Source organism: Strix uralensis, chromosome 1 (assembly GCF_047716275.1).
Source record: "Strix uralensis isolate ZFMK-TIS-50842 chromosome 1, bStrUra1, whole genome shotgun sequence".
In the NCBI taxonomy this organism is placed as follows: domain Eukaryota; kingdom Metazoa; phylum Chordata; class Aves; order Strigiformes; family Strigidae; genus Strix; species Strix uralensis.
Genome location: NC_133972.1, coordinates 167112236 through 167129254, shown reverse-complemented (window position 1 = coordinate 167129254; position 17019 = coordinate 167112236). Strand labels below are relative to the sequence as shown.

General features: G+C 40.9%; 1 protein-coding gene across 9 annotated transcripts in view; it reads left to right on the top strand.

The window, feature by feature from the left end:
- The window catches only part of ZFAT (zinc finger and AT-hook domain containing), a 151407-nt gene that overhangs the window by 50738 nt on the left and 83650 nt on the right, over positions 1-17019 (top strand). For 3 of the 9 annotated variants that reach the window (XM_074888348.1, XM_074888316.1, XM_074888364.1), the window contains exons 1-2: positions 2040-2315; positions 16269-16439. In XM_074888348.1, the coding sequence (XP_074744449.1) occupies positions 2297-2315; positions 16269-16439 (190 nt within the window). In that variant the 5' untranslated portion in view covers positions 2040-2296. Of the gene's footprint in view, positions 1-2037; positions 2316-2594; positions 3075-16268; positions 16440-17019 lie in introns of those variants that run through there. The other 6 variants (XM_074888355.1, XM_074888379.1, XM_074888332.1 and 3 more) reach the window with 4 other exon arrangements.

Genomic DNA, 17019 nt, shown 5'->3' with positions numbered 1-17019 from the left:
AAGATAAGTTTTTGAGATGGGATGGTGGTTGAGAGGCTATTTCCACCATGGCAGGAAGATCACCAAGACCGCACTGATGGAAAACAGTTTTACAGTGGAAAAGAGCAAAAATGGTCAGAAAATGCCCCAATGCCAGCAGAGGTGGCTCAGTCCCAGTGCTGTGGTGAATCGGGTTTGGGCCCTGGAGTCAGCATTTATGATGCAACCACCATATAGATATTTTCTAGGTTAAAAACTGCTTTGTCGGACAAATATATATAGGTTTTGTGGCCTTCTGCCCGTGGCTGAATTTTACTTATCACAATGAGATATATGCAGTCATGTTTAAAAAATATTTTTATAAGCTATTTCTCAGTTAATATGTATGCATTATTTCTCTTACAACGGGAAATTATTTAGGTTTATTACTGTAATTAATACTGAAATTAATTCTTGTTTTCACAATTCTTACTCTTTACACTTCACTGAGTACATCTGCAGTATGACAAAAACATAATACTACTAATGTTTACGGAGGATAATGAGATCCCTATACAGTCATTTGTACTGAAATTAACTACAGTAACAGACATTATGGAATTCAACACTAAATTCATTAATATTGAATGTGTTCAAACACTTATGATTAAAAGTGATTAAAAATCCCCTGGTATTCAGTGGTTGTTAGTGTAGAAACAAAGCAGTAAAGTAACAAAACAGAAAAGCATGAGGCTGAAGCAGGTGTTTTTGAGTATTTCAGTGGCACTAGTGCTGCATCATGGAAGCTCCTGTCTTCAAGCTCCTATTAAGAAAAAAGCCTCAATAATTTAATACCCAAATTCATAACTTAGGAGCTGAATCAAAAAATTAGAGTGATTCACCAGACTGTTGCTACATGCTGATCTATGGATAACGTAAAACTTCTGAAGTGCAGTCAGGTAAGTCATGGCCTTTGGCATGAGGCTGAACACCCATGTGAAACTACATCACAAATGTTTTGTTTATGGACTTGATATGGTGGGAATTGTGTTTTCCTTCAAACTTGTCCAATTATTCTGTAGTACGAGAGACACGTTTGTAATCACTGCTGGGTAGTTCAGGTGGCTTCGCGCTCCAAGGGCTGTGTCAGTTTTTGATTGCCAGCCGGCTGCACATGAGCCAGCAGTGTGCCCAGGTGGCCAAGAAGGCCAATGGCATCCTGGCTTGCATCAGCAATAGCGTGGCCAGCAGGGACAGGGAAGTGATCTCGCCCCTGTACTCGGCACTGGTGAGGCTGCACCTCGATGACTGTGTTCAGTTTTGGGCCCCTCACTACAAAAAGGCCATTGAATGACTCGAGCGTGTCCAGAGAAGGGCAACGAAGCTGGTGCAGGGTCTGGAGCACATGTCGTATGAGGAGCGGCTGAGGGAACTGGGGGGGTTTAGTCTGGAGGAGGCTGAGGGGAGACCTCATCGCCCTCTACAACTACCTGAAAGGGGGTTGCAGAGAGCTGGAGATGATTCTCTTTAACCAAGTAATAAGCGATAGGAAAAGACGTAATTGCCTCAAGTTGCACCAGGGAAGGTTTAGACTGGATATTAGGAAGTATTTCTTTCCAGAAGGGGTTGTTGGGCGTTGGAAAGGGCTGCCCAGGGAGGTGCTGGAGTCCCCATCCCTGGAGGTGTTTAAGAGTAAAGTTGACTTAGCGCTGAGGGATATGGTGTAGTTGGGAACTGTCAGTGCTAGGTTAATGGTTGGACTGGATGATCTTCACGGTCCTTTCCAACCTAGACGATTCGGTGCACTGGGCCGTCTCCTCCCCCTCGGGAGGAGGCTGCTCCGGGCCCGCGCGGTGGAGAGGGCCGGGGCCTTGACCCCAGCAGGCGGAGCCCCGGCTGAGCCGCGGCTCGGGCCCTGTCCCGCGAGCGCGCGCCTCAGGGGAGGGCGCGAGGCCGAGACTGCGCAGGCGCCGCCCGCGGGCCGCGGCTCGGCCTCCCCGCCCCGCCCCCGCCCCGCCCGGCCCGCGCGCTCTCTGCGCGACGTCGCCGAGGAAGAAGCCGCCGTGTCGGACGCGGCAGATTCGCCATAACCCGCCGCCCGGCCAGTCTCGCCCCCTCCGCCCCCACCCATTAAAATAATATTTTCTTTACCAAAGCGGGGGGCCCGCGGGGCCTGGGCGCGGCCCGGGGGAGCCCGGCCCGCTGGCGCGGAAGTGATTTTTGTTTTGCCCTCCCCCGCCCCCCCCCCACCCCTTTCTTTTAACCCGGGCCGGGCCGCGCCGCGCCGCTTGGCCTTCGCGCAGCTCCCCCGCTGCCGCCGCCCCTTCCCGCCGCGGTTATGGAGGCTGCGGCTGCAGGTGAGCGGGGCGGCGCGGGGCCGGCCGCAGGCGGCAGGCCGGGCAGGGCGGGGGAACGCGCACGGATCCTCTTACAGCAGGGCCGGCGCTGACGGGGGGGGGGAGAAAAGTAGTTCCGGCGCGAGTGTGTCATCACGCTCCATCCGCACGAGAAGTAGTGCCCCCACCGGCGGGACGGCTGCTGCTCCCCCCAGCCACCGCCGCCCCTCCGCTGGCACCAGAGGCGGGGGGCGGGGGCAGCGGCTGCCGCGGGCTCTGGAGGGTGGTGGAGCCGCCGAGGCCGGGGGGCGCCCCAGGGCGGGGTGAGGGAGGGCCGCGGGCCGCCGGCTGTGTGTGGGGAGGCGCCGGGGCTGCCCCAGCGCCGTCTCCCTGCGGCGGAAGCACATGGTCCGCCGGGCCACGCAGGCCCCTCCACGCTCGGGGGGCCCCGGGTGGTGCTTGGGCGGGCGCCGGAGGGCTTGGGGAGCCCCGGGCACCCCCCGGCTGCCTGTTCCGCCGCTCCCGCTCAGGAGCATATTAGGGAACACCTGGAAAAGAGCAGCTGCCGGGCTGCCTCCTGTTTGTGTTGAACTGCTGCACATCTGGATGTAAAACACTCGTGCTTTCTTTTGACAGCTTGTGTAACTCAACTTGTTTTAACTCAAGCGCCTAAGAGTTCAGCTGCAGAAGGGAGATAACAAAGTTAGGTGCTTCCACTGCATTGTCATTTCAGTCCTTTACAGGCCTTGCATTGCTCTGATGTTCATGGGGATTACAAGTGTAAGTAAAATTACAAGGAGGTGATAGCCAAGTAGTATTGTATACGTGCTTTCTGTATTTCACAATCGCAGTGTGTTTGTTGCAGTACAAGTTTGTGAGGTGACGTTGCGTAATTTAACGCTAATTACCCTGTATACTCAGATTTGGCTTTTGGTTGTCATTCCCTGAGATGACGTTTTAATTGATATTTAGAATCCTAAATTACCAATCCATAGCTGCCCTATGGAGTATTTACAGATAATTAATTTACAACTCAAACAGAATTTTATGCCAAAGACAACAGCGCTATCAGGAGAATAACTTGTATCTAAAAAGCAGAATATCTATCAGGTGCTGTTAAATAACTTTTAAAAGTATTTCAGGACTGCTTTATGACTGCTTTATATGGGCTGATCCAACTTTAGATGAGAAACTAAATCTCTTACTACTCCTAAAGTCGTATTTATTCAAGCATAGTTGGTCTTAATAAAAAGCGTTCTGAGGGTAGTTGAACCCAGAACTGTCACGAGTGCCCGGTGTGTTTGATACTGCAACTGCTGAACTGTATCCGACTTCAGATGCATTTCTGTTGTGTGCTTCCGAAAACCAGATTCGGAGCATTTCAGCCAGGGCATCCTGAAGTCAGTGGCTGATCGCGCGATTCGTGCTTATTCTCTGAGAGGTTCCGAGTGTTTTCGGTATCTCTGGTGCTGTGGTTACAGGACGATATTGTGCCATAGTGTATTTTAGTGGTAACTTCAGCAGTGTTGTATTTAGCCACATGAGGGCGATCTTAGAACATAAAAAAAGACAGTCGGTCTAAGCACATCTCTTACGGCTTTTTGTTTTTAGTGATGGAAAAGCTGCCTTGCTGATACGTTTGATAAACTGATTATTCTAAACTGCTCCAAATAATTTCATTTTCTATATGTTAGAACATCCTTTTTAATCCAGTTCTGAATTTTGTGTATTTACCCAACACAAATGTGTGTCAGCAGTTGTCTTCTTTTGAAGAACTTTATGTAACTTTTTCCAGGAGCATTTCTAAAGCTGGCATGTGTAAAAGAAAAACAACAGATATGCTTTTATTTGCCTTCATTACTTTTAAATGCAAGTTTCTTTCGACAAATCTAGTAAGAGACTAGTTAAATACAATATGTTGTGAGAGTGTGAGGACATACTTCAGACAAAAAAGAGATATAAGAGCCTTGTGCCCCTTTCCTATTGGGGTGGCTCTTTCATCATGTGGCATGAGGCAGGCTCTGGTTTCTGGTAATAGCTTAGACAAGTCTGAAGCCAGTCAGTGTAACCTGGATACTTAGTCTTCCAGTAACTCAAGTTAACCATCTAAAATTAATCTACCAAAAGGCAGAACTCTGGCCCCTTACTAGTCTGTTTCTCTGCCTTTGTATTGGAGATAATGATGTCTTTGTGTCAAATATTTAGAGATTTTTCAGAGGTACTGTGTTATGTTAGTGAAATGTGATAGTATTTGCTAGAGTAACTGAGCTGTGTTAAAGTCTACACGGTGTAGTGCTCTTATTGTGACTTTAAAAAAATATCTAAGAAAGTATCAATGAGCTGGATCTTAATTTTGTGCACGCCTGACACATCATGCCTTTAACAGTGACTCATGGTGGATGTTTAAATGGAGAAGTGTAAGAACAGGGCAAGCACCCAGCGGTATTTGCCCAGAATACTCTCTTAGGCCTTCTGATGGCCTTACCGAGCCCCGACTAGTGTCTTTCCACTTACTAGTTCTTGCTGGACTTTCCTTCCGAGAATATTTAACACCAAGTGGATGTGTACCCATTGTACAGTTATGTGAAGAACTCCTCCTTTCATGTTCTCTGTGTCTCCCAGTGCGGCACCAGGGAGAGATCAGCTAAAACAGCAGAGAGTAGTTTCAGAGGGATCATTCGCAGGTCATCTCCTCATGAGACACATGATTTTGTAGTTCTTCATTTTACGCTTTGCCTCTTCTCCACTCCTCAGTTCCGTCCTTTCCAGGCAGAAAAATTCTAATTAATATAACTGCTGCTTGTATGGAACTGTATTGTGTTGTTGGTTGTCCTTATTTCTGTACCTTTAAAGCATTATTATTATTATTATTTTAGTTTTTCAAGTTAGAGAAACAATATCCAAAGATATAAGCCCAATAAGGACTTTTGCAGCAGTAATCTTCCTTTCTGTTTTTTATAGGTCTACATATTATACATGTTATAGGACCATCTGTTTTATAGGACTATCTATTATAACTGTAAGGTGTTTTTTTTTTTTAATAGTGCAGTTCTTAGCTTTGTTTTGAGGCTGTCTTTAAAGTGTTTGCCATAATTGAGAGATCTTTCATAGAAAACCTCTCCAGACCCTTATAGAGTACAGCAAATTGAAAAGCTTGTTTTGCTATGGGCTTACCTTCTTTGAAGAGTCTTTTCATACACGGATTACTTTTTACCACACAGGCTCTCAGGCAGGCCTGTTACTGTTGTGATGTTTTTTAAAAATTGCTGCATTCTACTTTCTATTTTTCAAGTTAATAAAAACCTTATTGACCTGCCTTACTGTGTTTTTGCATATAACTTGACACTATTTACAATCTTTTTTGTTCTCCTCCTTTGACAAAACTTTAACTTTTATAAAGATGTTTTCTTCTACTAAAGCTTCCTTTCACTGCTATTTAGCTGTGCTAGATTTTTTTCTTCCCTTTTCTAAAATCTTCTTTGATGATTAGCATCAAATATGATGCTTTTAAATAGCCTTCATGCTGCTTTCAAGGATTTAACTCTTCTTGGAATCTTTTTAGTCCTTTTTGTGGTTTGTTTTTGTTTTGTTAAAGATGCTTTTTATCTTTATATAGTTCACATTGTTGAAGTTAAACACAAACATTTGCCTCTTTATCACTCTTTTAAAGGATTTCTAAGTACTTCTTTAATCACGGTTACAGAGTAACTCTCAAGTAGTGTGACTTTGAAGGGGGTCCTGTGTTTTACTTCTGATAAAGTCACGAACTGTTTCTCCTCGCGTGGTTTCCCTGACTGCTTGCTGGCTGAAGCAGTCGTTAATGGTGTCTAAACATTTAATCTTGGCTTCCTGTCCTGGCCTGACAGTTGGAGCCTGCAATATTTTGTTGTTTCTGTCTATGTAACCTCTTTTATCCCCTTCAGTGTGTCACAGTCATTCTTACCAGTGTGGTCAGACTGTTGCTCATATAGTCCTAACACTGTGCTTTTTGGTACAATGCGAGTATTTTATTCCTTAGAGATTCTGTTACTTGTTAAAATAGCCTGTTAATCAGATTTGACCCTAAGCTGCTTCTGACAGATGGCATTGCTTCACAAACAACACATCCTACTTTCTGTCCTCAATATTTTGATGTAGTGGTGTTCCACTGGCATCACAACAGTGTTTTTCAGAAACTCGTTTGAATGTGTGTCTGCCAATAATCCTTGTCTACAGCTAGGCATTCTGATTTTGACACCTTATTAGGCTTCTTGCATTATTGTAGTAGCATGTAGATTTATCTTTTTATAAAGCAACTAGGAAGAAATGGAAGAGAGACCCAACAATTTGTTTCAACTGTTCTTTGTTCCCTGTTGACAGTGTCATCCTTCATTTGAAAATAGTCTTCATGATTTTACTACTGCAAGGTGAATCACCTTGATCTTTTGCACTTGTCACCTACCCTTCAGCCTTTAATTTAAGAACATTTTCACAATCTCTTAAATTTAGGTTTGAATGAAGCCTGGTGCTCCTCTGTATTTTTTCTCAATTTGTAATGTTCCCTTAGGTATATACAAAACTATCAACTTAGTTTTCTGTTCACAACAGCACCATCATGCATTCATGTCCCGATCGCTTCAACTAGTGCTTTCTTTTTTTCCTGCTGTTTTCTCTGTCCTAGTATATTTGTATTGTATAGATTTTTAAATAGTTTATTTCTTAATCAGAAACATTCACAAATTTCAGTGTAATTTAGTCTTATGTACTGTGTACCTCTCTGTAATCTCTGAGAATCTCTATAGGTGTATTTTACCTTGTAAACTAAACTTGTGGCCTTGTTAGAAAACATGTTTAGTGTATATAATTAGGTTTTCCATAAAACCATATTAAGCTGCGTTGATTTTAGTATCATGTTTTAGTTTTTGCAGGAATGCATCCTGTATCAACGTCTATAACTTTTTTCCTTAATGTTAAAATAAAAAATGTTTGTGGCATTTAACTAATGATAATTAAATTGTCCTGATTTTTGTTACCAGCTGAAAATGAGAACAGACATGGTCAGGTGCTGCTCTTCTGTGACGGAATGTATTCTGTATTGTGGGTTTTGTCTCAGTGGTCATCCTGTGCTGGTGAATTAAAAACTAGTTGCTTGCTGTTCAGAATAGTTCAAATCCAGATGAAGCTAGCCCTAAAATAGCTTTCTATTCTCTCTTGCCTGCTGCTTTTAGTACAGTTAATTTGTTAGTTTTGGACATGGGATTCTTGTGATGCTGCTGTTCTAATAGTAGCAAGTAGTGGCAGGTTTTTTTTCCTTAATGCTTAGTGAGGATAATGCTTTTGATTTGGAGATATGCCATAATCCTGCATAGTAGTTTCTTGATGAATCAAATTAGAGAAAGTAGCAGGAAACAAGTATTTATTTATTTATTTTACTTTATCAAGTGAAGAGAAATAAAGTTAGTTTATACCAGCGTCTTTATTAAAATGATAGCTAACATGGTGTAAGGTTGAGGAAGAGGTTTAAGGCATAAATCTATGGCTAAATATAGCCTTCTGAGGTTAAAGTATATGTTAATCAAAACTTATATTCATTTAAAGATCCTTTTTTGTAAAATAGAAAAATACAATTGACAGTTATTTACATTTTAATGAAATTATGAAATAGTACTCATTACCTGAAGATACTAAAAACACATAATCATGTATTTCACAGTATTTAAAAAAATATTTTGATTTTTTTTAAACAGATTAAAGTAGATTTTAAGTAAAAAACACAGCAACAAAAAAGTGTCCCTCTAGTGAAGCAATAAAAGTCAGAGATGCATTATAACATGTTTTTGAAAATTTCATATTTTTGAAATAGCATTGAAAATGAAAACAATATAACATGCACAGAAGAGTAAGATTTGATGTCTAAGAAAAATATTTTTAACGTATTTGACATTAGTGTTGGATATCATAATTCACTGTGCTGTACGTGCCAATTCTTTGATGTTCACTTCAAACCATTTTTTAACTGAGAAATAATGTTGCTTGTATGAAACACAAATTATTGGCTTTTTACACGTTGCTTTCATATTAACTTATCTCACAATTTCAATACTTCTACCTAAAGAAGCTACCAAGGAAAAGTTTTGTATATTGTTCTTAGACACTTTAATATCTTACATGCTCAGCATTTGTGTATGAAGAGTTCTTTAATAAAAACAATAGTTTTATTGAAGAATTGGGCCCACTTTTTATTGCACTTGAGATTTGAACAGAAACCCTTGTATTTTCTCAGTAATGCTCATGCTAGTGTATTATTATCATGTTTGGTATTATAATGGAAAATGTGACTCCATTGAATAAAGACAGCTTGTAGTTAATAGAGCTGTGATCTAATAATTGCAGATTTGAAGATAACAGTGCAGTGGGAGAGCAGTGGCAAGACAGTGGGGAAGTCAGGCACTGAAGTAAGATAAATAACTTTTTATAAGCTTGTTGTGCAGCAATGCAGTGCTCTGCTTTGCTGGTAGATGAAACTACAATCTGTTTCTGATTGCATTGTAAACATTTGTGTTAGCTAGTTGTAGACATTGTTAAGGTGTTAGATACTGGGAGCTTTTATAAGAATAAGTATTTATTTTAGGAATACTTTGAAGTTAGTTCTGGATTTTAGGTAGTTACCTCTGAATGTAGTCCCGTGCTGAAATATATTCAGGTAGAACTGTAGGATTTGCTTTTCCTTGGTCCACAAACATAGCTGTTTTTATAGGTTTGAGCTAGGAGATTTGAGAGTAGCACCTCAAGGAAATAAAACTTGTTGGTGAAAGATCAGAAACAACATTGTGGGGGATATCCTGGGGGAGTCCCTGTCACAGGCTGATGGACACGGCTGCTGCTTTACCACTTGCAGATCCAGCCAGCGGCAAAGCTGAGTACGTACCCCAGAGACACACCGCACGCACAAGACACCAAATGGGAGGCACTGCCTTCGACAGCACGTACGTCCAGGGCTCACATGAAGTGTAAGGAGAGACAGCCAAGTCCTCTTCGGCTGGTGGAGGCTGACATTCACTAGTGACCAAACACACAGAGCCCTCTCTAGATTCACAAGCACATGCACATTCACAGATCTCCCAGGTACTGTCATGGCCCCTCTGTCCTTCTGATATGACACCCACACACCAGGTCTGGGGAAGATGCAGACACTTGTGTCCCCCCACCCAGCAGCTGGCCCCAGGCACACAAGCCTGGTCCCGCTCCAGCTGCTGGTGCTGAGCCCCTTACTCCACTCATCCCAGTCCCCCCAGTAGCTGTGCCTGGGACGCACAGTGGTCCCATCCCAGTGGCTGGAGGTGAGGATGGTAAATGGGGGTTGTGGTCAGCTCATAACACTTGTGACTCTGCTGCTCCTTCCTCCTCATGCTCTTCCCCTGCTCCAGCATGGGGTCCCTGCCATGAGAGACAGTTCTTCACAAACTACTCCAGTGTGGGTCCTTTCCATGGGGTACAGTCCTTCGGGAACAGACTGCTCCAGCGTGGATCCCCCACAGGGCCACAGGTCATGCCAGAAAACCTGCTCCAGTGTGGGCTTCCCTCTGTGGGCTGCAGCTCCTGCGAGGAGCCTGCTTCTGCGTAGGCTCCTCTCTAAGTGTTCCAGCTTCACTCAGGGCACAACCCCCTGCTCTGGCGTGGGGTCCCCCACGGGCTGCAGGTGGAGATCTGCTCTACCATGGACCTCCATGGGTGCAGGGCACAGCTGCCTCACCATGGGCTGCACCACAGGCTGCAGGGGAATCTCTGCTCCAGCGCCTGGAGCACCTCCTCCCCCTCCTTCTTCACTGACCTTGGTGTCTGCAGAGTTGTTCCTCTCACATTTTTCTCACTCCTCCTATCAGCTGTGCAACGGTTTTTACTCTTTCTTAAATATGTTATCACAGAGACACCACCAGCATCACTGATGGACTGATTCAGGCAGCGGTGGGTCCATCTCTGCCTGACATGGGGGCAGCTCCTGGTGTCATCTCACAGAAGCCACCTCTGCAGCCTCCCCTCTGCTACCAAAACCTTGCCATTTAAAACAGATACACATAGTCCTACAGATGCTCCTTAAGTGTCCCAAATCTTCCTGTTCCTTTGGTTTCTCTTGTCTTACCAGTTACAGAGTCCAGGTAGCCTTCTCCAAAGCTGTGCCTATAATTTCTTGGTGTCCCGTCAATTAGTAACTGGAGACTTTTGGTCCTTGACATTGTCTGTTACTTCTTGTCTGCCAGGTTTGTGGCTCTGTGTATTCTTGTTCATAATTTATCCTGTTAATTTACTGACCTCCTTTGCATTGAGAGGGTCCTTGATCAGATAGCCTTAATGAAGCACTCTCACCTTCCGCATACCCTTATAAATGATAAAAAAGACTAAAATCTCTTTTAAGTAGTTCATGTTTCTCACCTCATTCTTGGCTCATTACATGCTGTTTCCTGGCTGTACCCTTGGATGCACAACAAAAGGACTTTCATATAGTTATTTTTAAGAGCTTTCATACAGAGAACATTAAAAAAACAAAACAAAATCTTCACCTAATTGAATTTTCAACAAGTTCTGTGTGCTATGACATGACTCTACTCCAGAGTTGGAAAACCTGAGTGGTGAAGAGTAAGTGGGCCTGTGGACCTGCGCATCAGGTGAAGTGACTGAGCAGCCGGGCTGCTGTGTGCTCCCTGCTGCACCGCTCCCTGTTAGCTCTGGCTGAGCTGCTGGTGAGCTGGAGCAGGGACTTCAGTGACCCGCCACAAATTGGAAATGCAGCCAAACACTTGAGAAGGAGCCAGCGCTGGGAAAGTAGGAGAAGGAGAATAGACTCAAGGATGTGATCCTGAGCTGAAGGCATGTGTTTGTGTTTCTAATAATTCTAGTAGGTTTTGTAAAGAAACTAACACCATCACAAGGCCTTTCTTTGCAAATGTTGATGTGCTTGTAGATAGGAAGATAGAAGCAAAAGGGAGTTTGTGTGAGGAACCAAGTCTGTGGCTAAGTACATGGAGATCATCTAGCTGTTTTGCTGGGGTAGAAGATGGCAAATCAGTGGTTTAAATCATGTCTTTATGGGGAGAAGTACTGCTGGAGAAGAGACATGGTGGTTTCCTCTGTGGTGTAACTGGGTGTTAACCCTGGAAATAAAGATACAGGTGGGGTTTTTTTAACTTAATCTGATTTAAGAATATTGAATCTTCTGGCAGGATTCAGTAAAACAGTGACTGGTAGCTGAATGGTATAATATGCCCACTGAAGACTGTGGTAGCTTTGGGTCTGACCTGTCTAAATCTTGCAAAAGCTGGAAGCTATGTTTACCTTTAAAGTTTTAAGCTAAGAATGAGCACTGTTGGATTCCAACCAGGCCTCAACGGAGAGGGGCAAAGTTCTTGTAGCTGCAAGAAAAAGAGAGGTTGGAAACAGAAGCACAAGTTAACATGGGTAGTTATGTTGAAAGCTTGGAAGTGTGTAGCAAGGAACAGGGAGAGAGAAGAGAGAGTCTGATAGAGAGCATGGGGTAAGAGATGCAGGAGACAGAAGAGGAAAGGTTAAAAACGCATGATAGGAAATGGGGAAAAAAAAAGATAAGTTATACTAGTGTTTGTTTCCAATTAAGAGATAAAGGAGTCACTAAACTGAGAATAAAGATTATATTACAAATGCTGAGATGGGAGGAAATATTTTAGATTTAATATACTCTATTTCATTTTCACTATTAGCATTACTAATTGTCTGTAATACAATCACAAATACCTAATTGTCACTAAAAAAGCCCAAAACCTAGGAAAAACAAGTCCTAGGCTAAGAATGTCATGTAAGATTTTGAATTGCAGAAAGTTCTTGTTACGGATTTGATGGTGATGAGGCAGCAAGTTTTGTTTCAGCTCAGTTGTAAGTTTAGAAGGAAATAAATATTTACTCGTATTCTGAACTTTATTGCTGTGTATTTTAGAAAGGTTGACCAGATGCATAAGGATGTGTACTATCAACTTTATTATTCCATAGGCCAATAGATATCCAGTGAATTTTTATTCCTATATTTAACTACAACGTTTTAGTTCCTTTTAACAGTTGCAGAACTTCAAAGGCTATTACAGAACTTTTAAACTGTTGCCTGTTGTGAAAAGTTCTGGATACATTAGAATGATTTATGGCATATAGATACAGTTTTGTTTCCTTGCTCTGTGTTTCTTGTGAAAATAGTTATTTAAAAATAAAACAAAACAATACCCAACCCCTAGCCTACCTTTTACGCAAAATGAAATTTTTTGATTAATTAAAATTAACTCTGGACTAAGTTTTGGCATCCAATGATTGAAAGTATATATGACAATAATATATTACCTGATTCCATTAAATACTGTTAATTTCAGTGATCTTTCTAAGTGCTTCTTTCTCCCCCCCCTTCTCTCCTCCCCACTCCAACTTTAAAGGGAAACAGCACAGGATCTGTTTTATGCTTTGTGAAGGGATTGGGAATAAGAAACCTGCTTCATAGTCTGCAACTTGCTATTTGTTTCTAGTAATCCATTTGTTAATCTCCCTTTGCTGTATATATACTCAGTATAAGTCAAAAAAAAAAAAAAGACTAATTAAGAAGTCTGCTGAGACCTTTGGAAGAGTTAAACAAATTGAAATTACTTCACTTACATTATAGCTTAATTTTCAACTTTCCCATTTAAGAAGAAAATAACTGATATTATTTATTTCAGTGTACACTTAGCACAGTTTATATGGGCAAACTGAAGATAATGAATTAACAGAAAGTGTGTTTAGTGAACAAAATGTTCCAAATTGGTTTTGGCTGAAATTCCTGTTGTTTGTTTACCTGCATACTTGATTACTGTTCCTTTATTTTTCTGCATATTTAATTGCTGTCTAATTAATTGCTCTGTTGATTTCCTACATAATTAATTATTCACTAATTAATCATTGATTCCCTGCATAGTTAATTAACTTATTGCTTATTTGATTTTTACACTTAATTGACCATAATTCATTGCTCTATTACTACACCACCTAATTAGCAACTGGTTAATCAATTATTGTTTGCTTACTCCTAAACTCGTTGTTTAGGCCCATGATCAGCACAGTGTATCCTCTGCTATCTGACCTCCATTTCCAGTCATTCTTCCTAAAATAATTTCTTTACTCAGTTTTGTTTCCATCTCTCCTCTGAGCAAAGAACATGCATCTTCTGCGTATTCTCCAGATGCTTTCTGCACCTTCACTAACACTCACATTGTTCTCTGCCACCTGGTCTGTTCCCTTCTGGTTTTGTTCCAGCTTTACTTCTGTTTGATGGTTTGTGTAATTGTGGACTTTAAACAACCACAGAGACTTTTGGAGATTCTTCTTGCTCTTCTTCCCATCTCCAAGTCCTCACTGGGAGAAGTGAGAGATAAAGTGGTGTGTGAGTACTGATTACAGCTGTTGCAGGAGGAGACAGGAGATATGAAGCAGTGAGTGTGAACTTTTAGGGAAAACAGCTAGCAGGTCAGGAAGCAGAAACAGTGGCAAATAAAACCTCATAATGGAAGTGTCCACTAAATAATGGAATTTCAATGTTCGCTGTTAGTTAAACCTTTAGGTAAATGCTTATAGGTTTTGTAGTGTGAATCTTAAATGTGCATTTAGAGAAAACAGTTGTCATCACTGGGTCAATGACAGGCTTCATTTACTTTAAAAAAAGAAAATAATGTTAACTAGAGCAGAACTAGTTCAAAGAAACTGATTCAAAGGAACAGTTCCATTATAAACATACTGCAATCAGAATAGAAATGTGTGTGTGCTCAAGACAGCAGGATGCTCTTCTAAGAACACATTGAGTGTATTAGACGTTTTACATAGCTGCTTGTGTGTGTAATATAGAGTATATTTCAAACAACAGAAACAGTATTTGAGTTGTTTTTCAGAGATGTTTTAAAAGAGATGAAGACATACTCTTGCCTTTCCGTTTTGAGGTAGTTGTATTATATCTGAAGATCAAGATGCTTTTGTTACAGTTTCAGGTGCAAATAACTGTAAAAGAGAGCTAGCTCTGCTGTTCTTACCATTCAGAACACTTTAAAGATGGATTTTTCTTGAGTGGGGTGAACTGTATAATTAGTGTGTCATGAAGGGAGGGGAATAATGTTGAATAGGGGTAGTGATCTTTGTTTTGAAAACATGTCCCAAAATACAGCTTCCCTGTTCTCTTCTTCCCAGATTCATCCCAAAGTTCACAAAATATCACTTTATTTCTGTACTTATCTGCCAAATCTGTGGTTTGGTTTGTACCTCAAATAACATTGGTTGTTCCACTTTGATTTCCGTGAACGTATGTGCCTAATTTTCCTTAGGGAGGAGGAGGGAGAAACCAATCTCTGGTTCAGGAGTTTATATATGTAATTGAAGAACAAGCATGCTGTTAAAATTGGCTCCTGGACGTTGTTAGGTTTCATTGGACACTGAAGGGAGCAGGAACTGTTGAAAAATTAAACAAATGACAGTAGTTTTAGAAAGCAAAGTCCTGTGAATTAACTCTGCCGAAAGTTTGTGAGCTTTTTTTTAGCTCTGTTTTTTCTGAATTGTTAACTTTATATTAACCCTTCTTTATTGTTATTTACTCTCTAGTGGTTTTGCTTTCACATCACACCTCTACTACCTGTGAATTAAAAAAACCCCATGAAGTTTTGTCTAAAAAGTTCTATAAAATTTCTTTTTAAAGCATTGATCAAGGGAAGTTTTAACAAAATTCTTCATTTGCTGCCGCTTTGAAGGTTTTTAGTTTATTGGGGGTTTTTTTTGAACAAACAGGAACTTGTATGTCAATGCATATGAAATACTAGATGTTTTTGTTAATGGTGAATGTTAACGGTGAATGTTAACATTGCCTCTGAGGCTGATATGACATATTTTGTTTTGAGAGCAAGACTTTTTCCCTCCTTAAATTTTCCTCCTATTCCTGCTCATTTTTCTCTGTGTAGATGTGTCAAGATGAGGCCTGATATTTTATTTCATATATTGGGATAAAAGAAGAAAAATCTGTGTTTGTACAGCTCTTAAGTGAATGGCCAGAAGGAGAAAGGAAGACAATGTGATTGCTTAGCTGTCGTGTGGTGCAGCATTTTGTGGTCTATAGCACTGCAGATGTTTTGGCCTTCCTCCCCAGTCTTTCATTAGTGGCAGAGCCACATCTAATGATAATGACCCCTGAAACCATGTACTTAACGTTTTTAACTCACTGTGTATGCTCGTGGTAACATGGTAAGGCAAAAATGACACATCAAAGCATACATTTTTTATAAAATATATTTATTTTCTAACAGATGTTACTATAGTGAAGGAAAAGTTTCCTTTTATTTTTTTTATGGTATTTAATTCTTCCTTCCTTCTTTTATTTCCAGCACTTACACAGGTAATTTGAGAATTAGACTTGCTTAGGTGAGGGAAGTAGAAAGTTTAAGTACATGTAGGAAAGAACAGTGAGGCCTGTGAACATAAATTAGGATTTGGAGCCCAGCTGTATTTCAGAGCTGCTTTGTAAAGGGTAAAATGTTTTTTATTTATACCAACGTGATAGACAGCGCACCTGGACAATGACTTAATGTCTTATATAAATTTACCATATGTTTGAAAAAATACGAAATTGTAATGTTGTCTGAGGCTGGAAGGAAAAAAAAGATCTTAATCTATCCTGCTTCCTTTTGGGTCTCATTGGAAAATTTCTAGGATTTGAGCCAGAATAAATTTTTTTCCTCTGTGAGGATCTGGGTAGAAGTTTACCCATTTCTTAAATTAATTCATTTTGGCATTTATTATGAATGTCTTCATTTAATGGTGTAAGATTCTTCATTTCAGCTCATTACTGTCTCTTAAGTGTTTTGAGTTAACTGGTAGTTACTGTGTTAGCTGAACCAAAATCTCAACAACTAGTGGTAATATAAATAAACAACTTAAATTTGGAAATATTAACTCCTCATTTTCAAACTTATTTTTCAGGGATCAATTCCATCTTCATGTGTAAACTTTGTAACTTATTTTCACCAAATCAATCCGAACTATTGTCTCATGTCTCTGAGAAGCATACAGAAGAAGGGACCAATGTGGATGACATCATTATTCCACTCCAACCTCTAACAACACCCACAAACGTAAACAAGGATGGAGAAGGTACATTCATAAATTAAGAAGAATGTAATTTTCAAAGTCATTTATATTTTTAATAAAACCTGCGGTGTGATGATTCTGCATTGTGTATAAAACGATTTACATAGCTTGTTTTTATAATGGTCGCTGTGCAACTGCCTCCCTGAATTTCATTCAGTGCAGAATAGATCAGAAGACAGATGTGGATAAACTCAGCATGTGATAGAGGATGATGACATTGGTCCATTAATTTTAAATGTCAAGTATAGCAAAGTCTGCTTCCTACAGCTTTAATTTGAGCTGTGTAATAGCAGTGGGAAGATTGTGTAATAGCAGTGGAAAGCAACAAGGACACCATGGAATGGGGTGTGTCTTGAGCTTAAGAATGGCGGCGTGCTTTTTGAGTTGTCTAACTTGTTTGTTGTGATTCAGATAATGTTAATAGTTCTAGTCCAAAAAGGAAGCGGCATTGGTATTGTGCTTTGATACTGGCACTGGTAAATAAAGCAATCTGGTATTCAAAGGTTGAATTAGTTATACAGAAGAATTTTACTCTGCAGTGGAAGAAGTTGCATTCATTCCATTTTTAACTGGTTATAATTTC